Source organism: Hypomesus transpacificus, chromosome 10, assembly GCF_021917145.1.
Source record: "Hypomesus transpacificus isolate Combined female chromosome 10, fHypTra1, whole genome shotgun sequence".
NCBI lineage: Eukaryota > Metazoa > Chordata > Actinopteri > Osmeriformes > Osmeridae > Hypomesus > Hypomesus transpacificus.
The window spans coordinates 61239-86531 of NC_061069.1; the positions used below are offsets into that span (position 1 = coordinate 61239).

Genomic DNA, 25293 nt, shown 5'->3' on the forward strand with positions numbered 1-25293 from the left:
CTGGTATATGACATGCTTTCGGCCAATGATTCGGCGGGTTTGTCACTGCCATATATATTCGGATAATAGCAGTTGCCCCAAACATTCACATTATCCGAATAAAGCTAGATTCGAATTGATACCATCATGTAAACGCAGTGACTGTGAGATTTATGCTCCCTTTTCTGATCATTGAAAGAAATGAAAGACAAGGAAAGAGATCTGAGCCGACTTTTTGCGTAAATATAGAAAACATGTTAACTGTAGTCAGACTCTATCCTATAGACTGAGCGTATTTGGTCCAAAGTCTGCTTCTAAGCTGTAGCTGCAGGGGCTGTTCAATATCAGGCTACACGTCACACATTAACTTCCATTGACTGGCTTCTCAGAACTAGCCCAGAAGTGCAATGCAGGTGACTTGACAGGTACCACAATTATTATTACATAAAGTAAGGACTTGAACCTCAACAGTCTTGATAACCCACAAGTTCTCAAGTTCTCCATTCACTTTAGGTTTACATTTCCCAGTGTTCAGGTTCTTTTTCTACCTGGTTCTCCTTCATTCTAAGAAGAGAGGGACAAGGAACTGAGGTGAGGGAAACAAGGTTAGACACAATTGGGTGTCATTGGCCTGCCTTGTTTGATCAGCTTTGTTTGATCCATCTTTTTATTTACTCTGCCCAGCACAGGTGTTCTACAGCATGGGGGCAACACAGATTGAAGACCCTTCCTATTGCCTGTTAGGTTAGATATGGCATATCACAGCCTTACTATAATGAATTTCTTACATTTTATAATTTTGTATGACATTGAGATATCTGAAAAAACTGTTGAGTGTTGCAATCAGTGTCGAACAAAGATAAAATGTAGATGCAAACTATAAAAGTGACCTGGATCAGGAGCAGACCAAAGCAATCACAGTTCTGTTTAGATGATTATATTTCAGAATTGGCATATTTTCTTGGAAATGGGGGATGAGTTATAAAAATATAAAAAAGCTCCACCTTAGCTCCACCTTCTGCCCTGATAAAACAAATGTCGTTCTTTTTATCCTTCTTGAATTGATCATTTTTTGTGCATCCACTCTTCAGACGTATGCCAGAATATAGAATAGTGGCTAGATGTGTTATTTAGTGATTCAGGGATAAATGATCCACACACCCCCCATCCAGGTTTGGAGGAGATAAGAGCCTAGGTTAACTTTTAAGAAAAACTACAATGATTTAACATTTGAACACCTAACCACTTTGATGTTTGACATTTTGGCAGGGCTCGACATCAGCTTTTTGTAAAAAAAAAACAAAACAATTGTTGACAAATTACATTTGTAATTGTCTGAGAGCTTGAGTCACTTTTGTAAAACATATTCAGAAAGAAGAGCAGAGGATATTCAGTTGTTATTTAAAAAAGGTTCTTGAAACTATTTATTTTCCCAAAATGTTCAACTAACAACTTGTTATAGGTTGGTCTTATATAAAAAATATATGTAATCTCCTGCTCGCCATTTGACTAACCCAAAATGTCTCAAATTCTGCCTGGATTTCCCTCCTCATCAGGGGCTTTGAAAGATGTTAAGACAATCTTACAGTTGACACAACTGTTTTGAAGACATATCATATAGCCTAATGAACAGCTGTAACTTTGGAAAGTCAAGCGCTAAACATTTTGTCAGGGAAACAACTATGGACTAGCGCCTGTATTGTTTATTGGAGACACTTGATGGCAGTTAATGGTATGCTTTGATAATAACAAAGAACAAAGGCATGACAAATGGGATCATCATCATCATCCTAGATACTGAAAGAAAAAATCTGCACATCTGATTTGAACTAATGCACGCACACCTCAGAGAAATAAACCTGAGATCAGGAGCACAACATGTAGGTGGTTTGGTCCTTGCTTTAAAAACACTAACTTGTCAGTTGTTAACAACATGCAGTGTCAAAGCTATGTAAATTCTAGTAGAAAAAAAATGATCACATTGATTTTTTGTTTCCCAGCATACCACTTTTATCCACCAAAAATGTTGCTTGTCCTGGACAATAGGATAAGCACTGATGTCGAGCCCTGCTTTTGAATTATCGGAAGAATACGCTTTTGAAGAATCTGATGCTGATGTACCAGCCTTAACAATATTTGGAACACTTTGTTCATTGCATGTTCAATCTATTATACTCTGTATGTCTAAGAATAAAAGTATATCAGAATAGAGAACATCAGGGTCCAATAAAAGAGGGAAGGCTATGCCACCAATGACATCTTAATTGGCCACAGGCAGTGCACAATGACGGGTGTTCATTCGAGACAAATGTTCCCAGGCCAGGGACTCCACCCACTGGCATGGTAGGAAGTGAAGTCCATCCAGCAGGTGTCCTGGCAGTGGCCTAAGGTCATCCAAAATGAAGAAAAGAGAGGTCTGTGTTGCCATCCTCCCAGATGATCAGAGACATACAGGTCTACCATAGATAGATAGATATGAGGGTTAGTTCAGAGTGGGCTAATTCCTCTCCTGCACAAATACAGTCTCTTGCGGACAGAGGCCCGCCTCCTGTAATGTGATGTCATAGTCCAAGTGAGCCAACTTCCGTCTAGGGAAGTTGGTGACGAGCTCAAAGCGTTCGTTGGGATAACCCTTCCTTTGGACGTGTCTCACCAAGGCCTGGGGGGAGGAGGGGGGACGTGTACAAATGTTAGTGCCATTCACATAACATTAACTTATCTATACTGAAATTAAAGTACCCATTTTTTATTTTCTTGCTGTTAGTAAGCATCCAGCATTTCATCTATAAAAAAAAACACTTTGAAAAAAACACTTTGAAAACAGTTTATTCTAACTAATGTGCAAGCGTAATCTGCGCTGTAACAGCAATGCGAAAATTTGCTTCTAAGTGAGTGTGCCCAAAAAAACCTTTTGCCAAAAAATATTTTGTCCAGCAAGTAATTCCTCATTTGATGATGTAAAGCAATGGAAAACAAATCCCTGTAGCATAGGGCTAACCCGTAGGCTACTAAACAAATGGATGGAGTGTGAGTTGCTGGTGTACCTAACCTCTTTTAATACCATTAGTGATATGTTGAATTAAAAACTGATTGGCAACTGGTTCAGGTGGCACACAGAGCATGAAGGTGCCGGCAAGTAGAGTTTTTGCATAAAGTGCCTGTGAGGCAATGCATGCATTTTTAGGCTTATGTTTCGTGAACAGCTCATCCAAACAACATCCCACACGGCACGCCACCTCCGTGGGTCCTGAGCATTACATCAGCCCATTTTCAACTTTCTACAATGCGCGATTCGCAAGATTATTAAGCCACAGACATACACAGGGACAGACACAATTCCTGGAATTATAGATAGATGTACATGAGGTGTTTCCCAAACTGAAATCAATGTGTATATTCAACATCCAGGAGAGCATTCTCACCATAAGCTTGGCATTAGATGACAGGGCAATCTGCTCTCTTTGTCCATCCGGGTAGCGAAGCATCAGTCTGGTTTTAGGACCTGTAAACACACATCAGACTGTGCTGTACTTGGCCTACTTCATGCTGTGTATATTACCAAAACACACAATATGCGAAAGGATTCTAATAATGAAGTCAAAGATGACAAACACATTAAGCGTACCATTGTCGTCAAGGCAGTCAAGGTCATATGGTTCTGTGGTGCTGGTCTTAGCAGGTCTGGAGCTACTTGAAGTGCGATAGTTCTCCCCCAAACAATGCTCCGAGTCTGGGTCAGGTTGGGAACAACTGGGCCCAGGCACCAGAGGTTCTAGGTGGTTCTTTTTGCTCTCCTCTTTCCTGTGGTTATTCTCTTTAGAGGGTGACTTCCTGTGACGAGTTGGGGGGCTGTCGGGTCTGAGAGACGGCAGGACAGTGGGAGTAGGATTGGCTTGTCCAGCTGGGCTATGTTGACCCAAGGAGTTGCCTTCCTCCTGGACCTCTGCTGTTTCGTTATCAGAGCAGTCAACAGAGATGACACCGTCGCTATCGGAAAAGGGCTCTGCGTCAGAGTCGTCTTCGGATCGGGGGGAGTCTGGGGGATCCGGGGCAAAGGACGAGTCGTAGTGGGTTTCCTGGAGGGAGGCTCGGATGGCTGCTTCAAGCTGACTGTCCTCACTGGCATCTATCAAACTCTCCTAATGGCACACAGACATGAGGCATATTAAAAGCTAAATGGGGAGATATATACACATTTTATGACACAGTGAAAGAGAGCAAAGTGGGACCAAACTAAATAAAATAGGGATGGTGTAGAGCAGATAGACAGACCAACATAAAGAGCCAACAGAAAGAGAGACACACAGATGGACAGAGACGGAACGGAAAGCTACCGAGCGAGCACGTTTGGCGGGCGGTGCTTGGCTGGATGGGCCGTCGAGTTGGCCATGTTCCGTCAGGAACCCCGTCACCTGCTCAAGGAAGGACGCAACGTCCAGCTGGTTCCACTCCACCATCTTCTGACCTGCAGACAAATGTCAGGGTGAAATCTGAAGTGGTCTCTAGTCAAAGAGTGACATCCCTCTATCACATGACTTTCTATTTCCGAGCCTACTGCTTGGTGCAGGAAGTAAGCAGCCACTGCACAGTGATACGGTGCCTTTATCAAAAGACTGCTAGCTCAAGGAGCACAGAAGTTGCGGCTGTAACCTGGCTGCCCACTTCCCAGTCAAACCCTTGCAAATGAACCTGGAGAGCTTTTTGTTGTTAAAATAGAAGCAGAAATATTGAAATCAAATAAACCCCTTCCAAATAGTAGCCCCATAATGAGCAGGCATTTGTAGACAGACTTACACAGAAATGTATTCCCCCTCTATCTAGAGCAGGGGTTTTGAACTGGTTTTGTCCCAGGGACCACCATTCTTACTAGAAAGTAATCCGCGGCCCACTGATGTGCCTGCGCACGCGCGTGCCTACGTGTGTGTGTGTGTGTGCGCGCATGTGGATGGAAGGAAGTTTTAACATTTGGTTTTCCATGTTGCTTTTATTTAAAAACCTCAAACAAATCTAGATATATCTACTTAAAAAACAAAACAATATACTTAGAATCTGAAAAATGTAAATGTGTATGTGAGATTCTGAACACAAATAAAATATTTTAAAAAAAATCTATGGTGGACTGATCAACATAGGCTCGTGTCGCAGACCCCCTGCAATGCCGCCGCGGACCACCAGGGGGCCGCAGATCCCGGGTTGAAAAACCCTAATCTAAAGGTTACGAATATGTATTATACTTTATCAACAGCAAGCCATGCTGCACAAGACAGTATAACTACCAAATATGTGTTGCTAACGAACATTAACTAAGAGTGACAACATGTGAACATTCTTGCATGTTAAGTGGCAAGCTCTGTTAGCTACTAGCCAGGTAGGAGAGGAGATAACTGTGTGGTCCATTCCCAGGGGGGCTCACCTGTGCGGGGGTCCAAGATGGATATATAGGGAAACTTGTTCAACTTATAGAACTGGATATATCTCTGTCCCTCTTCACTGTCGTGGTACACCTGTGAGAACACACACAAACCCACACCCATAGGATCTCGTTGGAGAGGGGAAAACAACATGTTTGTTTGCAAGTGTGTCTGGGATCCCCAAATACTGTACTCGTACCTGCCAAAATATGAAATGCTCTCTGATGATGGTCCTCACAGCATCGTTACTCCACACATCCCTATTCAGGCACTGGCAGGCAAAATCCTGCACATTCTGGATGTTGATCATTAACCATTTGTTCTCCAGTTGACCGCAGTCTTTTGCCTACATGGAGAAAAGACAACATTCATGACAACAATGGTCTCTAGTTCCTTGTTGTACTAGTAAAAGTAAAAGTACTTGCAAAAATGTTGCAATAGCGTAGAGTTATACAACATTTTTACAATATGATATCTGTGTCGGTCATATGTACAATTAATGTGTTTTAAAAGAAGTTTACAGTTGGTTAAGAAGCTTGATACAATGACTGGTCAGTGTTTCCCACACATATACTAATTTGTGGCGGTGCGCCACAGAATCAGCACCAGCCGCCACATATTGCGTTTCGTTATATTTTTTTAAACGCTATCTAAAACACGTAATGATTCGTTCAGCTGCATTTCCTTTCCCTGCTCTCCTTCCGTCTCTCTGTCACTCACGCGTCTCTCACATACACACAAACAGAGTAACTTAATCATCAGCACACGTTAGCAACGACGCTATGCGATATCAGCGCGCCTTCTGCATTAGTACTGTAGCTAAGTCTAGGAAAGAAATTGTTCACAATATTTTCAGGCTTCAACAAGTGCTGCTCAAGCAGAAAGACAGGGTCAGGAGAGAAAGAGGAGGAGAGGAGGACAGCATCCAACAGCTCAAGGCCGTAATCTTAATACATATTGGGGGACACGCATCCCCTCAATATTCAAATCTGGTCAAAATGTCCCCCCCAATATATTGATATACAAATATAAATGTGTTACGCTACGACAGAGTTGGAAAGTCTGGGTGACCTGGGAAAGGTCTTGTCACCTGAGGGGAAGAAGCAGTTGGTACGCAGACTATGTGGATTCAACTGTATTGTTCTAAGGAGTTAACCAATGATAGAGATTTGGTATAGCTGCATGTCTGTAGGATGGACCAATGACTTATGAGAACTGTCGTATCTATAAAATGGTCTGTTGAAAAATTGTTCTTGGGGGTTCAGGGCTATCAGCTAGGTAGTGCTGGTGGGCTGGATTCTGCCAGTTCCATTCTAGAATGCTAGATGGAGCTGTATGGAATTGTCTTTGTGTTATTGTCTTATGTTTGTGTGTCGATGATGTTATGTTGATAACTTTATTATGTTTACGTCACATGTCAAATAAACATTAACTCTGTATTTCACCCGACTGATCAATGATTGATTCTCTCAAAAACTTCATTGACATGTCTGTTTTATCCTATTGGATGAGCTACCAGCAGGCGACCTCCTCTGCACCTGCGTCATGTGTGCATTCACAGAAATCGCTTGAACTAAGTTTTATGTACAACAAAGAAAGTTATTGAACTTTGATGTCTTGGAAATTAATCTATTAATTGAATTTCAGTTTCATAAAAAAAAAATACAGTATGGGAAATAATTATTTGATCCCCTGCTGATTTTGTACGTTTGCCGACTGACAAAGAAATGATCGGTTTAGAATTGTAATGGTAGGTTTATTTGAACAGTTAGAAACAGAACAGCAAAATCCAGAAAATTAATCCCCCAAAAATTATACATTGATTTGCATTTAAATGAGTGAAATTAGTATTTGACCCCTCTCAAATCGGAAAGATTTCTGGCTCCCAGGTGTCTTTTATACAGGTAGGAGCTGAGATTTGGCACACACTCTTTAAAGGGAGTCCTCCTAATCTCAGTTTGTTACCTGTATAAAATACACCTGTCCACAAAAGCAATCAATCAGATTCCAAACTCTCCCTCTTGGCCAAGACCAAAGAGCTGTCCAAGGATGTCAGGAACAAGATTGTAGACCTACACATGGCTGCAATGGGCTCCAAGACCATCGCCAAGCAGCTTGGTGAGAAGGTGACAACAGTTGGTGCGATTATTCGCAAATGGAAGAAACAAAAGAACTCTCCCTCTCGGTCTGGGGCTCCATGCAAGATCTCACCTCGTTGAGTTGCAATGACCATGAGAACAGTGAGGAATCAGCCCAGAACTACACAGGAGGATCTTGTCAATGATCTCAAGGCAGCTGGGACCAAGAAAACTATTGGTAACACTTCGCCGTTAAGGACTGAAATCCTGCAGCTCCCGGAAGGGGCCCCTGCTCAAGAAAGCACTTGTACAGGCCCGTCTGAAGTTTGCAAATGAACATCTGAATGATTCAGAGGAGAACTGGGTGAAAGTCTTGTGGTCAGATGAGACCAAAATCGAGCTGTTTGGCATCAACTCAACTCGTCATGTTTGGAGGAGGAGGAATGCTGCCTATGATCCAAGAACACCATTCCCACTGTCAAACACAGAGGTGAAACATTATGCTTTGGGGGTGTTTTTCTGCTAAGTGGACAGGACAACTTCACCACATCAAAGGGACGATGGATGGGGCCATGTACCATAAAATCTTGGGTGAGAACCTCTTTCCCCTCAGCCAGGGCATTGAAAATGGTTTGTGGATGGGTATTCCAGCATGACAAGGAACCAAAACACACGGCCAAGGCAACAAAAGGAGTGGCTCAAGAAGCACAGTAAGGTCCTGGAGTGGCCTAGCCAGTCTCCAGACCATAATCCCATAGAAAATCTGTGGAGGGAGCTGAAGGTTCCTGTTGCTAAACGTCAGCCTCAAAACCGTAATGACTTGGAGAAGATCTGCAAAGAGGAGTGGGACAAAATCCCTCCTGAGATGTGTGCAAACCTAGTGGCCAACTACAAGAAACATCAGACCTCTGTGATTGCCAACAAGGGTTTTGCCACCAAGTACTAAGTCATATTTTGCAGAGGGGTCAAATACTCATTTCACTCATAAAATGCAAATCAATTTATAACAATTTTAACATGTGTTTTTCTGGACTTTGTTGTCGTTATTCTGTCTCTCACTGTTCAAATAAACCTACCATTAAAATTCTAGACTGATTATTTGTCAGTGGGCAAACATACAAAATCAGTAGGGGATCAGATAATGTTTTCCCTCACTGTAAATTGTGATGCGTATTGTATAGTACCCAGTATACATATCGAATCGTGAACTGAGTGTATCGTTACACCGCTACCTTGTACCCAGCACTGGAACAGAGTTAAGAGACGAGACCATTATTTTTTCCTTTTGACTATGGTGCCTAACCCATGAGAACAACAATAAATAATATGTATTACTATATAAATATACTAATAATTAAATGCTACACCTTATTGGCTGCAGCTAAACTGAAATCAACAAGCTCTATAAGATTCTACATTTTCATAAGAACAAAATCTGATTTGTCAACAGTAAACATTGAAGCTCAGGGTGCTAGAATTTCTGTCCGGGAAGGATTCTCACCGTCTCAAAACTGCCTTTGTGCATGAGCTCAATAGGCGGGCGGAACAGGTCTGCCAGGGTACTCAGCTTCTTGTCTACCGCACTGCCGTTCCTCAACTCCTGCTCCTGTCGGACTGATAGAGGACACAGACACCATATACAGACTCAGAGATATAGACTCAGAGTGATAGATTAACAAGAGGGGGAGAGAAAGAGAGAGAGCGAGTGAAACAGAATGGGTCTTTACGTACTGGTTTCTGTTTGGAAGTCCCGGAAGCCGTCAAATATGGACCGAGCTGGTCTTCTTCGCTTTGGCACTTCAGGGCCAGAAAGAGAAAGGGATAGTGATAATTATGTAAAGTAATAGTGTTATGACCACATTTGAAACCCAACCATGTTTCTACACCAACATGTAGAAAATCTTTTTCACAGCATCACACACATTACATTTTCACCCTTTAGCACAGAGGTCGGCAACCTGCGGCCCTAGAGCCGCATGTGGCTCTTTATCGCCGCCCTAGTGGCTCCCTGGAGCTTTAAAAAAAAAATAAGAAAATTGAAAAAGTGCTCTTAACATATTTTTGTTTTAACCTCTTAAGGAGTAGCGTCACAGATATGTGATCGTTCGAAAGCGGGCACCACAGAGTACCGTCACACGTGTGATTCTGAACATTCCAACCTTCTATTTTCCGATAGACAAAAACTATATGACAAACGCTATCCACCTTATTCTCAGGGGGGGGGGGGGGGGGGGGGGGGGGGGGGGGGGGGTTAACATAATTCCTTCGTTAATAATTCGTTACACAAAATTTATTTTGTTTTTATTAAATATATGTATTATGCTGGATGCTGTCCTCCTCTCCTACTATTTCTTCAATGCCTGACGAATCTCTTTCTCTCCCTGACCCCGTCTTTCTGCTTGAGCAGCACTGGTTGAAGCCTGAAAATATTGTAAACAATTTCTGCATATATGCATGTAGCAACGCTAGTGCTAAATAACTATTTAGCTGGTCGGCTCCATGACTCCAGGTAAGTAGGGCTCGTGAGACAGCTCACCAAAAGAACAATGGGGAACCCACTTGTCTAGCAGATTAAGACATGTTCGTAGGTACCTAGCGAAAAATAACCTACGATGGGGAACCCACTTGTCTAGCATATAAAGACATGTTCGTAGGTACCTAGCGAAAAATAACCTAAACTTTCCTAGACTTTTAGCTACGGCACTAATGCTGAAGGCTCGCTGATATCGCATAGAGTCGTTGCTAACTTGTGGTGACGTTGTGACTCTCTCTGTGTGTGTGTGTGTGTGTATGTGAGAGACGCGTGAGTGACAGAGAGACAGAGGGAGAGCAGGGAAAGGAAATGCAGCTGAACTAAACTAACTAAATACGCTGCATGTTTTAAATAGCGTTAAAACATTTTTTATAACGAAACGCAATATGTGGCGGCCTGTGTTGATTCTGTGGCACACCGCCACAAATTAGTCTATGTGTGGGAAACACTGGTACTCATTTCATTTTGTGGACAAAAAGCCGACGGAGGAAATCTGCATCCTACTTTGTGTTTGGGCTACGAAAGATCTCCACAGATTTAATTGAAGTACTGCCAGTAAAAGTGGGATGCAAGTGTTCATATAGGAATTGTTGTTGGTTACTCGTGCCCTGGTCCAGCAACACATGAGCACCCAGCCGTTTGTATTTCACCTGACGATTAAACTAAAACCCAGGACCTATGATGTGGGACTTTGAGGCTCTGACTAGGCTCTGTCTGCACAACAAGGTTGTGTCCCACCTCCTTTATTAAAACGCGGCCAACTTCATTAAAAAGCGGCCAACTTTATTGCTGTTGAGGTAGCTACAGTACTGATAAGACTCAGAGCTTTTCAGGTTATTCATCGCTTCACCGTCAGTAGCAACAGAGTTAATAAAGTAGCTAAACATGCTAGTGTACGTTATGTGAGTCCACCTTTTCAGGTCGTCCTCCCATCCCTCAATAGTAGAAGGCAGAGGTATGATAAAATTGTCCCGTTTCAGGTGTAACAGGCTGTGTTCCCACATGTTTTATTTTGCATCAGAATTTGCTTATCGCAATGACTGTTTATGAGCGTTACCATGACAATCGCCGGCTCCCGAAGTCGCGCCCATAATCCAGGAAATGGATCATGGGAGCTAGGAATAAGGTGGATAGGACATTTCAGCCTGACGTCACAACAACAAATATCTTACTTCCGGGTGGATAACATCGATCTTGGCTGGCGACGATAGTAAACCTTAACAAGCCATTGAAGCCAACAGGATTTTCCATGTCATTTAACCGTGAACACGTTTTATGATTATAACACGTTTCATGATTATTATGATTATAACACGTTTCATGATTATGATCTTGTGAACTGAAAAACGAGACGTTCCCGATGTCGTTGCTTTTGATATCGTTGCGAATAACGGTAATATTCTAACGGTGTATCAAACTCATAGTGACTGAGATCGCTAGCTAGCTACTGCACTGTAGCTACAATATCCAACTTATCGATTAAAGATTTTCTGGACTGCGTGAGCTTTCTAGCTATCTGTCTGCCTGGACACAATAATTTGCGTTTGGGGGTTAATAAAGTACCAATCTATCTTATCGACTATGGAAACTTTATAATATGGCTTCACATTTTACAATGAGGAGGCTAAAGCCTAGTTTATACTTTTGTCGCCGACACTTTTGAAATGGTTGCCGACGGAAAAAAAAAAGTGTCGCTCAGGCTGCTGCATTTATACTTCGGCAAACAGTCGCCTGTGCTCAAGGTTCGCGTGACGTAAACAGAATCGTTTTACCGTTACATTCATAGCTATGGTTACATTGTTTACGCTTTGTAGCCTAGGTGATCGATCAGAGAAAATGGCTGTAGCTAATTTTGAGAGGCATTATAAAGGTGTGGATATGTTCTAACTTGCTCTGCCAATCTCTCCTTTATTCCTTCCATCTTAAACAGCTGTTGAGCGTTCACTGAAAATTTAAAACAAAGCAGTCAACAACGCGTGCCGTCTATCTAGCCAATCAAACTTGCGCGACACAATGTGACGACATCAGCGCCAGTAGAAATTTCTCCTGGTAGGCGACACTTTCAAGCGATGGTTAAAAGTGTCGACCGTGACGCCATTTCTGTCGGCGACCTTTTCAAAAGTGTCTGCGACCTAAGTATAAATTGGGCTTAACAAGTACTGTAACACTAGTAGGAAGTAGCATTGCTACGAGTGTTATGCTAGGTTGCTAGGTAACGGAAGCTAGCCAGCTTTTGAATGCTCATTATGTATTTGTAGCCTACTTATCATTTTGATAGTAGGCTAATATAGCTAATATAGACACTTCCAATATGGCTCTTTCAACATTTTGGGTTGCCGACCCCTGCTATAGCAGTTGCTTTTATCCAAAGTGACATACATTATACATTTAGATTATGACATACATGAAAAGTGTATAGCAGACATGAAAAACTCATTGGATTGAGCATAGATTGTGTGTGATTACTTTACCTCCAAACAGTGGCTCTGGCTCCACCAGTATGTCTTGCTTTTGGGGAATAGGCGCCCGTACATCATCACTGTGAAAACAAGGGATGACGATTTAAGATTCTGGAATTCTGTTCACACACAAACACACAGAGTATCATATAACAAAAGGCCTAAACAGCTACCATTAAAAGAATGCGTAACTCAAAATTATGCTGAATACAGAAATATAGTCATTGACCTAATGGAGCAGAACATCTGCTTACTCTGTGGGGGGAACTCTGCTGCTGGAGGCTGCTGCTGAACTTGAGCTGGTGCTGGGCTCCTCTGCAATCCCCCCTCCATCTAGAAACATGGTCACTGCCATCTCTAGGTTGTTGTTGCATGCCTCCAGCATATGCTTCCCTACACTCTCTGTGGCCCCTGGGAAAAGCATACAGAGTGTTTAAACAGTAACACTACACATACAATTATTGAGGTAAAAGCATTCAAGGCCAACATATAACCGAAAACATTATAAATGTTTTAAATAATATAAAAGTTCATTTGGGTCAGTATTGCAGTACACTTTCTCTGTTGCGTAATGTACGAATGAACAGTATATAATTTATCATATTATTGTATAAGATGTTGGTTTATTTGACCAAGATATGTTCTAACATGCGTTTAGTTAGGTCTGACATGCATGTTATGTATATTGTTTTACATCTCGACAGCGCATGCCCAATGAACACTTCACTTTAAAAGTATTTGGGAGATAATCCTTGTGTCCAGTACAACTTCACAATGTTTATTTGGCCGTGCAACTTTATTCAGCTTGTGTATCTGTTTAACAGGTCAGGGAGGTGTTGGTAGCTAGCCAACGTAATGCTTTATTTTCCTTGAACACTGTCGTCCGGGCGTTTCATTTTCAACAACCCACAGTTGTATCGGGGCGGAGCTAGCCAGCTACGCTAGCTAGCTAGCTAATCGTGAAAGAAAATGTTGCATATCACCCGACGACGTCCATTCCATAACGTTTGTTAGCTTGCTAAATGAGGTAGGCTGAGAGCTAGCATGATATATATATACGCACCACTCTTTCATCCAAGTGAGTTTTTAAGAAACTAGTGTCACTTTTGCAGTAGACATTGTGGGTTGTATGAAACTTGGCTATGTCGGAAAATGTCAATTTCTGCAAGTTTATATTCCTATCTAGCTACTGTAGAGACCACACTGACGGTTGTAAGATAGCGTCGCGATCAAGCTGGCTAGCTATCGTTCACTTTTTTCCCCTAATGACAGAGGGGGCAGTAGACACTGATGCCCCACCTGAGCTCGTGCACGTTTTCTGAGATGGATGTGCGGAATGATTTTTTGGAGAATAGTGGAGAATAAACTAACAGTAGAAATAAAACGCAATTTAAGAATTACCTGTAATAGCTGTAAATTGTTGTATTAACCCATTCACCCCCGGAGCTGATGCATCTCCGAGCGCCGCCATCTTACCGCCACTAACAACAACTTAAAGGGTGCGCTTGCGCACGACTGTTTTGCACTAATCGCTACAAAAATGTGTTGAATTGTGGGTAATGTATTTTATCATGTTTACCCAGCCCCAGAGAGGCGTTTATTGGTAGTAAATGACATTAATAAGTAACATTTGAAGCTACTTGATAACACATTTAATTCAAAACATTTAGTTCAAGCGCAGTCAACTGGCGCTTGTAAAACAAACCAAAAAAGTGAAATGTGAGGACAACTCCAAACCCTGTCGGACATTCCCACGCTCAGTGTCCCCATGGTTGAAAAAGCGTTGGTCAAGTGGCCTGTAGGGGCAAAAACTACAAGTGCCCTTATTGGCTGCCATTCACATGGGGAAAAATGCTTGAGTGCCCTCTAGGATGCCCCTTCATACAATAAATTATGACGATGTGCCCTCTAGTCTAGAACAGGACAATTTGATGTGTCCCAAAGGCAACCTTTCCTCAAATCAAAATTGTATTTGTTTAAGATGCAGAAATTGAGTCACATACAAAAGCTGTAGCATTTAATGACACGGTTAAATCAAACACTCTTTAGTCAAGTGCATTTATACAACAGACTTTACTGAGTGAATAAGCATGTATGTATGTGGACTGTTCAGTGCAACCAAAACCAACTTTTAAGTACCAACTTCCTATGTGTAATATCACAACCTTAACAACATTATAAAAAATACGTATTTAATGCTCAGTGTGTACCTTGTGAGACTCACCCCATCATGTCTGACAAATGTACAGTAGTTAAATACTCTTCACCTCTCAAGCCAGGGGGTTGTTTCAACCATTCAGAAATAAAAACAGATTCACATCTTCTTGGATCATATACTGTGTAGAACACAGGAGAGGGGTGTGGGGGTTAGAGGCTACAGAGGCATTCATCCCCTACCTCATCCCACATGCTATGGACAAAGTGGGTTGACAGATGTGCTTATTTTAACATCTGACACTACTAGTCCATATTCAGGCCAATAAATGAATACACTTTCACAAAATAACATAGCTCAATTATGTGTTTACATGCGTAGTTGCGTGCTAAGCAGGTGATCCATAATAATTGATGGTTTAATTATGGGCTTGTATATGTTCATGTTTGTGTCTGTGATGGAGAGTGGAGTTGAACAAGAGGTTCATCTTTGAGGGCAGAAAAGGTAAGCAGTGACACATTTTGAGGTTGGACTGGCATGGGTGCATAGTGTGACAGTTTAGAAGCGGATGAAGGTGGCATCAATCTGGCGTACAGAGGGCAGTGCCAGCATAATCTTTCGCCTGTACTGAGGGTCCTTCTGTAACGGATTCCTCTCAAGGTAGACCGTCTCGAGAGTTTTAGCATTCTTCAACTCGTCCAGATCTGACCAGTTTTCTATCTGATTGTCGTTCATCTGTGAGTATGTGTGAGTGAGACAAAGAACAGGACCTTAGAATTTTTTTGATTCTGGTCTTTCAATACACAATGATGTTCTTAACCCCATTCATTTCATCCTTACCCAGAATTCCTGGAGCTCCATTAAATGGCTTATGTTTTCGATTTTTTTTATCCTATTGGCTGCGATATCCAGAGTAGTCAGCTTTTTCTACCAAAAGACAATCAAATGTTTGTCAATCTTACTGATTTAAATTCACACATTCACATGTTTACAGTTACAGATTAAGTGTGTTTTACATTTGCATCCCAAACTTAACTGTCCCTCTGACATTAACATTGTCAGATGTTATACCAATGTGAAGTTGAACTGCATGATGTGCTGTTGGTGCATACAACTCACGTTATTTTCTAGACCTTCCATGACCTCAATACCATTGTGACTCAGATAGAGCTCCTTTAGGTTGACCAGGCACTGCAGCCCCTCAATCTTAGTGATGCGGTTACTCTGGACAGAAGAAGATACGGGACCTCACTTTCAAACACACAAAATTGTTATTATTATTATTCATTACTGTTACCTTTTAAACAACCTAGGATGAAACACCATTTCAGTGTTGCCAGAACAATTATTACATGTGTATCACAGTTTTGTATACCAACATTTGGGAAATAACTATTTCAACTGAGGGTTTTGGATGTTTCCCCCCCTTTTTTATCAATTGCAATGCAAGTGTCCCATTTGTAAAGGTTTTCTATCTACCTGGATGCTGAGAACTGTAAGGTTATGTAGACCCTCCAAGTGCTGAAGCTGGGTAACCTTATTGGTGCCGAGAAACAAACTTTGTAAAGATGCCAATGTGTCCAAGTTCTCTATGACCTGTAAAAACACAAAATGGGCTGTATGAAAATTAGTTTTACCATTTTAGCAAATGATAATGAAATACAAAAGCTGGAATTATGTGATTGGTTAAGGGTGATTGTGTCATTCATGATGACCCTATGATGGGGAGACTGCACGTTTTTATGAACTGTATCTTATGATTCTGTAAATCAATCTGCAATACTGTACAAGTTTGCTGTCAGTAAATTACCTCTACCCTATAACAGACACATGCCACCCTTCCCACTTGCCCCAGCCTTCTCACCCGAATGCGATTGGAGCCCAGCTCCAGCATCTCTAGGCCAGTCAAATGTTCCAGGTTGGTTATGGAACTGATCTTGTTGTGTAGTAGGAAGAGCTTCTTCAGGGGGGTCTGACTCTCCAGACCCTCAATCTTTCTCAAGAGGTTGAAGGACAGGTCCAGCTGGCTGTCAACATAAATCTCCATCAGAGTTATGTGGTGGCAAATGGGATGTATGTGAAGCAATTATTTAGTAGTGCGTCTGCTGCCAACCAATTCATACTCACTCAAGCTCTGTGAGGTTCTGCAGGTTTTCCAGTTTGCGGATCTGGTTATCATAGAGATCTAGCTCCCGAAGTGAGATTAAACTTTCCAGATTCTCAATTTTTTTAATTAGGTTTTGACGTAGGGAGAGTGTCTAAATTAATACGCAGAAACATAGAATTACAAAGAAAACCCATCATTAGCCTTTGTGGCCTAGAAATTGGACGAATCACATAAATTCCAACAGACCTTGGCCTTCTGCAGCACCTCTAATCCCTCAATCTTGCCTATCCGACAGTGTACAAGATCAACATCCTAGGAACAAGACAGTAATGGACATTAAATGTTCAGTTGTGATATATATATATATATATATATATATAAGACAATCAGATGCATTTCCCTCACCTCTTCTTCAGGATCTAAAGTTATGGTATCCATATCAACTGGAGACTCCTCTTTGACTACAAAGAGAATTAAATTAAGACAGAGAGAAAACATGTGTGATATAGGTCATATTCATAGTTATTGTGTTTACAGCCCCTTTGCTCTACTGTACACCCTTCATTTTAGTGTGTCATTCTGTCTGTGGGGTGTGTAGTGCTTTACCTGTACTAGAAGGCAGGTTGGAGTCCACCTCTCCATTAAGGCTCTTCCTTCTAGTGTCATCGTCTCCAGACTCCTCAGACTCGCCCTTTCGATCCACTACAAAAGGACGACACGATAAACGGTAGTGATGATGGTCAATTCAGCAAATAACAATGACTGAGCACAAAAACCCGCGACATTGAATCTCCTGATTTCAAGAGCACGTGAGTTAGGACGAGTGTCCATTTTGTCAACGCGCTTGTAATTACAGTGGGTGGGGTCAACATCACAAAGCTATGGTAGCTTGTTTTCCAAATTTAGGAATGTATGCAAGATTCTGTAAGGATTTATGCAAGAAGGCTGAAGTATTCACTGTTGGTACTGAATAGCCAGCCACATAGAGGCATTCAAGCTGTGACTCATTGTTCATTAGCTACAAAGCTAGACTATATTAGCTTGAAGTAGCTAAACAAATTGGGGTAGACATTCTGAAGACTGGCAGTGTGACTGCTAGTGCTAGCTAGCTTACGTGTCGTAAAATATATGGATAGCTGGTTTACAGCTAAAGCTTATCGCAATCGTAAAAATCACCATGACAACTCTAGGTTAGCCACTATGTCAGTAAACAGAGGTTGAGAGATAGCTAGCCAAGCACTAAGCAAGCGTGCTATTTAGCTACCCAGCTGGTATCTAGCCTAGCTATGTTGGCCTAGGTAGCCTGCTGAGGATAGAAAGGCAATTTAACAACTTGTATTAAACACCTAGCTAGCAAGAGATATTTGTTTAGTTACGGTGCAAAACGATTTAGATTGATATGTGTTGCTGGCAAACACACTTCAAATGTTCACTCACCTTCCATCTCTTGAGGCTCTCCAACAGACAGGGTAGCCATATTTCCTGTAAATCTCTTCCGTTAACAACCGATCAGCCAATCCTGGAGAAGAACATCTGGCGTACTATTTTTGCGGGTTGGGTTAGGGTGCATGTGACGTTGTTTGACAACGATGTCGGCCCAGTTATATATATTTTTTTTTATGACTGAATTCCAAGAAGTGCTAACCCAAAATATAATTCGAACTCAAAATACAATAATATCTTGCTCCATTTGAAGACGTGCATTCTACCGCGACACTGAGTTCGATCACAAGCTGTAAGCACAGGAGGGCGGTAGGGTTTTCACGGTGTGTTGAAAGACAACGCAGTGTGTAAATGTGTGTCGTGAGAAAGATACACGATCATCCTCTGAATCTAAACAGGAGCATATGGCATCATGCACAATCTGAGATTTCATGCCATGCAAAACATGACAAGGACAATGTTCTGTACTCATTGACTGGTTGGAAAAACTGTACAAGATGTGTGTGTTTTTTTCTTCATAGTTGCAAGGCCCTATTTTGAGAATTATGTAGGCGTAGATGTATGTAGTAGGCTACACCATGTAGAACACGTTGCACTGTCTTATAAAATAATGCTATAACGCTGAAATACTGTTGCCTAACTGCACCTAAATTGGAGCACCACGTTGGAGCACCACGTTATATATAAAACTATTAAACTGTTGTATATTAAATATTAAACTGTTGCTGCATCAAGCTAAATTAATGTCCATGATAACTGCTTGGCACTGGTCTTGGCATATTTCCTTTTGCTGGACTGATTATGATCAGCTTTCTTATCTCTTTAAAACAAGGTTGGTGAAAGATGTTCATGGCCAATATATTTTCCTATCTTGCTTTTGTCAAGTGATGACAAGTAGCTCTGTTGGAGACAAGTCACAGTTTTTGCTTGATTCACAGCCATGCATCCAACCGCTCCATTGTTCACTGCTCCCAGGACAGCAAACAATCACCTCAAGAGAGGAAGGACTACAAAATCCTCTAAAATCCTAGCACCAGTCACATTGGCCTTACCTTTTTCAACACAGTAGTTTGAGGCCATCAAATAGCTTAGTTTGGACTGACCCCGGCTGCAATACGTCTTACAAAAACGTGTACTATATTACTAAGTTTATTTCATCCAGGCCACTTCATTACAAAATATAATTTGAATATAGACTATGCATGGCTCTCAAGTTGTGTGTGTGTGTGTGGGGGGGGGGGGGGGGCATCTCATGTCTGTGCTCGTCCATTAATTGTATATAACTGGTTAACAAGTTATCCTTTACATCTCGAGAAATGGTTGAAATGTGTGAGAAATACAAGGTGTTGTGTGAGAGCATGAGAAATGAAATGTGTGAGTCTCACGGCTAATGCGTGAGACTAAAGCCCAAATATAGGATGTATTTTATAAATATGTCCTTAATGCCCGTATTCTTAAATGAATGCAAATTATTTACAGGTTGCCAGGCTAACAACCTCTTGTAGAGCTTGCAGTTCTTGTAAACAACAACTGCACCTTTACCTCAACTCAAACCCTTTATTTCTCATTTTGATTTTAGTTTTGTTGAATATAAAAATATTGTCAACAGTCTTGTATTGATTCTGTTATTTAAGCACTGCTTGCATTGGAAGGAAAATTGTCATTATTTTTCATTGGTTAGGCTACATACACGTTTTACAGTGAAATAATGTATTTTTCACAAGTTTAGTTGACTACGTAGATAGATTGCATAGAAGATATAGAGCTAGATGGATTTTAATCCTGAGGTAGAGAAGTTTCAGCGTCCTCGCAAGCCAAACATTTTGATCTGCAGGTGGCGCTCTGAATTTTATCCTCCCTTTACGAGAAGCGAAACGAACAGAAACAGCTTTTCTTCGTCGTTGTGCATTACTTAGGAAGTACTGTTTGTCTTTCCGCCAATCAGACTGTATGCCAACCCCAAACAGCTTTTGAACAAACCAATCGTTGCATCGCATTAGACATTTAAAGCAAATTCGTCACTACGTTCCAAAGATTCAAATTTGAGAGTACTCAACTGGGAGATACGTTTCAGCAGTTTTAGAGGTAAGACTGTTTTCTTTGTAAAAGGAAGATTGTTGTTTTCGAAAAGTTGTCTCGTTGGCATGATGCCAGACAATTAAGATGGAATACCTTAGTAATCGGCTTGAGACAACTATCTTAAACTAGCTTCGCAAAGATTTACTGGCAATACTACTTAGCTAGCCAGCTTGCTAGTTAGCCACTGTACTACCAAAGAGTATAGAAGCACCGTCAATATAAGTTATTTGGTACTACTCAGCTGTGTGGTGCTGGTGGAAGTCTAGGGCTAGCTAGGGAAAACGACTTGTGTAGCATACACGGTAGTCCTTTGTTCAACTAAAAGATTATTTAAGGTTTACTATGCGGACTAACAGTTGTAAGTAGTCGCTACATCTTAATAATTCATTATTACGCATTACATTTCTTAAATGGTAGGTCATCTCTGAAAGGCTGGTTCAATCATGGCGCATTTTGGATTCGAGAACGACATTCAAAGCATCCTGAAGCTAGACATGCCAATCACCAATGCACCTATGGCAAGGTGGCAGAGAAAATCCAACACATCGACCACCGTTTCTAGCAACCCTTTAACTCCGAGCAGATCTCTCAGTATGTCCAAGACGCCCAGCAAAACACCAGGTACAGCCCAATTTAATCAATCTTGGCATTTCCATCTATGTGGCACTTAGACCTAACTAGCTATTTAACTTACTATCTGCTAGTCTTAACAATTAAAGTTTGTTTTGGAAAAAAGCGGCATAGATTGGGATGGTGTAGTCTGCAATATCTCTCCACCATTCTGCTGAGCAGGAATCTAAAAGCCAGCAGCATGGATAGGTACTTTGGGGCCTGTGCTGTCTCTTACTATTGCTGCTGAGTGGACCTTACAAGCCAGTAGCATCTCCACTAGCTCTTTACCACTGCTGCACAATTGGCTTTACAAGCTTGATGTTAAATCTCTTGTTTTCTAGAATTCTGTCTTGTGTCCTATGGTGTTTCAGGTAATATAGGCCCTTTTTAGGCAGGTAAGTACATAGGCCTCTCGTTAATCCAATATTTGAGTAGCTTAATTTTATTTATATATACTGACCATTCATTGTAAAACGTTATATGCATTTTATTCAACATGTCATATTTCCTATGATGTAGTATTCTTTCATAGTATGTGTGTGCTTTGTAATATTTTGGCACTTCACATTCTCCAGGAGAGTGCTAGAGCATCTCATTTCAGAGGTCAGGGAATATTTTTTTCCTTTATTTGCCCAAATGGGTGATCTTTACTTCTAAACAATCAAGCGGGATCTCTGGTCGTAGTCACTTCACTAACCAATCAACATTCATTAGCCAGTGCTATCGTGTTATAGGCAACGACGACTCACCCTGTAAGAAATCAAAAGGACAAATACTTAATTCAACCTATAATCCATGTTAAACATGCACTCAACGACAATCAGGCGAAACAGACAGATTTAGCTCCATAGACCCAGTTCCATAGTCCCATTCATTTTCCACTCGACTGCAATCACCCACAGTGGAACTCTGGTGTAACTGCAACAACATTTGGTACAATGGGGCTTAATGGGGAGTGGACAGGCTCTCCTTAAACGGGCTGTGGCAAAGCACTCGATCTACCTGTCAATTTTCTTTCTTACCTTCATCTATGGTCATGACCAAAATAACTTGGTCGCGTGGATGGATGATGGAAATGGATTTCCTCAGGAGGGTGGCTGGCTTCGGGAGTAGAGCCGCTGCTCATTGGAGTCGAAAGGAGCCAGTTGAGATGGTTTGGGCATTTCGTAAGGATGCCCCCTGGGCGCCTTCCTAGGGAGTTGTTCCAGGAATGTCCAGCTGGGAGGCTATGATGACATGTATTTATTTACAGGGGCAGTGTAAATTAATGAACATGACTACATGTGCCAGAATTGGCCAATATGGCTGTTTTTCATCTTTAGACCCTTGACGGAATGTTAGTCACCCCCAAAAAACTACTTGTATTTATACAGATACACATTAATTAGCCTAATTAAAAAAGGTACAATGTGATTGATTCAGAGCAGACTAAATCGTTTAGATACATTTATATAAGTAGGACATATCTAAAGTCATGACTGATTGTAAACCCACCAAACCACGGGAAGCAGAACATCCGATTGACAGCGCTGTCAACTCCTCCCCTGACTGCAACTCTCGCCGGTCGTTTCATCCAGCTGATGTCGAACACCCCTTTTGACTGGGATGGGTATTGCTCAGTGGTTGAATATTTGACTGTAGATGGAATAGGTTGCAGGTTCAAACCCTGTATATTTTGTATTCCGAGTAGTTTTTAAATATCCATGTAAATGTGTTAATTCCAACCAAAGGCAAAAATGGGAAGACCCAATGCACACCAAACAAAGTTGGAGGTGACCGTTTCATTCCCACCCGAAATGCCAAACAGATAGATGTGGCGAGCTTTCTTCTTACTAAAGAGAATGAGCCCATGGACACAAACGCCACATCTGAAATATCAGCAGTAAGTATCACAATTTGATCATTTAGGCTTTTTTCTCCTCCCCCCTTCAGTCCCGGTGTTTTTATTCAGTCAATTGTTTGTTTTAGGACAACCAAAAAGCCTGGTCTGTAACACTTAATGGATATGATATTGAGGAGGCCAAGATTCTCCACCTGGGGGGGAAACCTTTGAATGCTCCAGAAGGTACAAGCAAGTGTTTTTATTTTTTATAAATGTGAATTATGAATAGTTTGACTGACATGCTGCTTTTTTGTAGGTTATCAAAACAATTTGAAAGTCCTCTACAGCCAGGTCCCTACACCAGCCTCAACAAAGACGAGATACATCTCAACAGTTCCTGACAGAATCTTGGATGCCCCAGATCTCAGAAATGACTTCTGTAAGTCCTCTGCCAACGGGGCAACAAACATCTATTGGGTTGTGGAGGTGGTAGTGATAAATCCTAGTTTGACATGCAGGCACACATGTATATCAGCTGGAAGATGGAGGGAATGTGCCACTCCAATGCATTTTGGTACTGAGGGGCAGGAACAATCTGCTGGTAAGGTCTAACTTTTGTATTTTTGTTCTGGAAGATTTGAATCTAATAGACTGGAGCAGCCGCAACCTCTTGGCTGTAGCTCTTCACAACAGTGTGTACTTGTGGGATGCGACACAAGGTGACATCATCCTACTCATGAAGACTGAGCAAGTAGATGACTACATATGTTCAGTATCCTGGACCAAAGAGGGCAACTACCTGGCCATTGGCACCAGGGACTGCAAAGTGCAGGTGAACTGAATGTACTCTGCCCACAATTAACATGCATTAACCAGAAACATTGCTTTGGGGTTCCGTTTTTTCAATGCATTGTTTTATTACGTTAGTTATGGGATGTGGATAACCAAAAGCGGCTTCGTAGTATGGCCAGTCACTCAAGCAGAGTTGGCAGCTTGAGTTGGAACAATCATATTCTGTCCAGGTTGGTGCTCATCTTTTACCTCGCGACCTTTGATGTCCCCCTTTATAAAATTGCCACTTGTTTTTGGTATTTGGTGTGTATTAACTTGTGGCTTTGTTTTGTCCATAGTGGTTCTAGATCAGGTCACATCCACCACCATGATGTGAGGGTGGCCGACCACCACATCGTCACCCTTACGGGCCACTCTCAGGAGGTATGTGGCTTACAGTGGTCCCCAGATGGTCGGTATCTGGCTAGTGGAGGTAACGACAACCTGGTTTACGTTTGGCCTGGTGTGAATGCGGGCAGTCGGAACAGCGACAACGCCGTACACTGTTTCAGTGAACACCAAGGAGCAGTCAAGGTGAGATGGCTGACCTCATACACATTTTTGTTAATGCCGTTCAACATCTGCCTTCATAACTTGCATGTTTAAGCATGGGGTTTTAATCTGGTCGACATTTTGAAATGTCTAATTCATGACTGATTCCCTGACCTGGATGTCTCAGGCTCTGGCCTGGTGTCCATGGCAGCCAAACATTCTTGCCACAGGTGGCGGCACCAGTGACCGACACATTCGCATCTGGAATGTCAACAGTGGCTCCTGCGTCAGCGCATTGGACACTCTGTCCCAGGTAACTTCCACAACAGCCATATATTCTGCCTGTGTTCATGTAATGCGTTAAAAGGCCCTTAAAAAGGTGGGTCTGTTTTTCAGGTGTCCTCACTGGCGTTTGCGCCAAACTACAAAGAGCTTGTCTCTGGACATGGATATGCCCAGGACAGTGTCGTTATCTGGAAATATCCATCTCTCTCCAAAGTTGCAGAGCTTAATGGTAAGGGTAACTAGCATTAGAACAACAACCCAGTGATGACCTCTCGTCTTGGGATACACAATATATTTATGTGGGTAATTGCCTGGCTTGTGTGAATGTCACAATTCCTATGGAATGATTATGGGCACAGTTTCTACATTGTATTGTACCAAAAACGCCACTAATTTCCCTTCCACTCCAGGGCATGAGGGCAGAGTTCTAAACCTGAAACTGAGTCCGGACGGCTCCACTGTTGCTACTGTGGCTGGAGATGAAACAGTCCGTCTGTGGAAAAGCTTTGAGCTCGATCCAGTGAAGAAAAAGGCCAAGGAAAGAATGGTGAAGTCAACTAGCAGCATTATTCATCAGCGAATCCGATAAAAGGACATGCATAATGAATCATCTTTACCATAGTCTTATTCTTCAGTAAATTATGTTGGAACTTGTATTTGCTGTATAATAAAGATATCACTTTTATGTTTTGTTGGTATTTGTATTTTGCTGTGTAGTGTTTAACATGGGTAATTTGGATCAACAAAGCTGACATCCCTGAATTTTTGGGCAACTGATTTAAATGTATGATTTTAATAGTACTGTAACTGTTGGCCTATTATAACGTGTCTAGATGGTGAACTTTGATATTTCAGTAGCGCACAGGTGTGCATCATTTAGACCAATCTATGGATGATTCACTGTTAATTTTGATAGTGACATTGCATGCATCTTAAAATAAATGGTTGCAGTTAGTTAATTACCATAGAAAACCATGTTATAGCCCAACTGTGGGACTCATCAATTG

At 41.7% G+C, this 25293-nt stretch overlaps 4 protein-coding genes across 6 annotated transcripts in view; 2 read left to right on the forward strand and 2 right to left on the reverse strand.

Annotated features, from left to right (window-relative positions):
- Window positions 1-642: 642 nt before the first annotated feature.
- Window positions 643-13968, reverse strand: ubxn7 (UBX domain protein 7). The gene is made up of 11 exons (XM_047028174.1): window positions 13862-13968; window positions 12715-12871; window positions 12473-12540; window positions 9200-9265; window positions 8970-9082; window positions 5590-5736; window positions 5393-5483; window positions 4314-4444; window positions 3605-4118; window positions 3402-3481; window positions 643-2638 (listed from the first exon to the last, which is right to left on the reverse strand). The coding sequence occupies exons 1-11, from the start codon at window positions 13929-13931 to the stop codon at window positions 2477-2479; spliced, it is 1599 nt and encodes a 532-aa protein (XP_046884130.1). The 5' UTR covers window positions 13932-13968; the 3' UTR covers window positions 643-2476.
- A 494-nt stretch (window positions 13969-14462) lies between these two features.
- ppp1r7 (protein phosphatase 1, regulatory (inhibitor) subunit 7) lies at window positions 14463-18266 on the reverse strand. 2 transcript variants are annotated; one of them, XM_047027242.1, is made up of 10 exons: window positions 18160-18266; window positions 17329-17424; window positions 17128-17183; window positions 16969-17034; window positions 16743-16873; window positions 16480-16642; window positions 16095-16211; window positions 15735-15839; window positions 15456-15542; window positions 14463-15350 (listed from the first exon to the last, which is right to left on the reverse strand). In XM_047027242.1, exons 1-10 carry the CDS (start codon window positions 18197-18199, stop codon window positions 15174-15176), a joined length of 1038 nt encoding a protein of 345 aa, XP_046883198.1. In that variant the 5' UTR covers window positions 18200-18266; the 3' UTR covers window positions 14463-15173. The 2 variants fall into 2 exon arrangements, with proteins under 2 accessions (XP_046883198.1, XP_046883199.1); XM_047027243.1 differs by lacking the exons at window positions 14463-15350; window positions 15456-15542 and having other exon boundaries at window positions 15735-15866.
- The window catches only part of kncn (kinocilin), a 43380-nt gene continuing 35470 nt past the window's right edge, over window positions 17384-25293 (forward strand). The window contains exon 1 of the mRNA XM_047027248.1: window positions 17384-17531. The gene's annotated coding sequence lies outside the window, so the exon portion shown is untranslated. The remainder of the gene's footprint in view (window positions 17532-25293) is intronic.
- cdc20 (cell division cycle 20 homolog) lies at window positions 20137-25194 on the forward strand. Of its 2 annotated transcripts, XM_047027241.1 has the most exons (11): window positions 20148-20250; window positions 20662-20865; window positions 22587-22738; window positions 22825-22921; window positions 22995-23117; window positions 23314-23510; window positions 23606-23700; window positions 23809-24043; window positions 24189-24314; window positions 24398-24515; window positions 24697-25187. In XM_047027241.1, the coding sequence occupies exons 2-11, from the start codon at window positions 20688-20690 to the stop codon at window positions 24873-24875; spliced, it is 1500 nt and encodes a 499-aa protein (XP_046883197.1). In that variant the 5' UTR covers window positions 20148-20250; window positions 20662-20687; the 3' UTR covers window positions 24876-25187. The 2 variants fall into 2 exon arrangements, with proteins under 2 accessions (XP_046883196.1, XP_046883197.1); XM_047027240.1 differs by having other exon boundaries at window positions 20137-20250; window positions 23606-24043; window positions 24697-25194.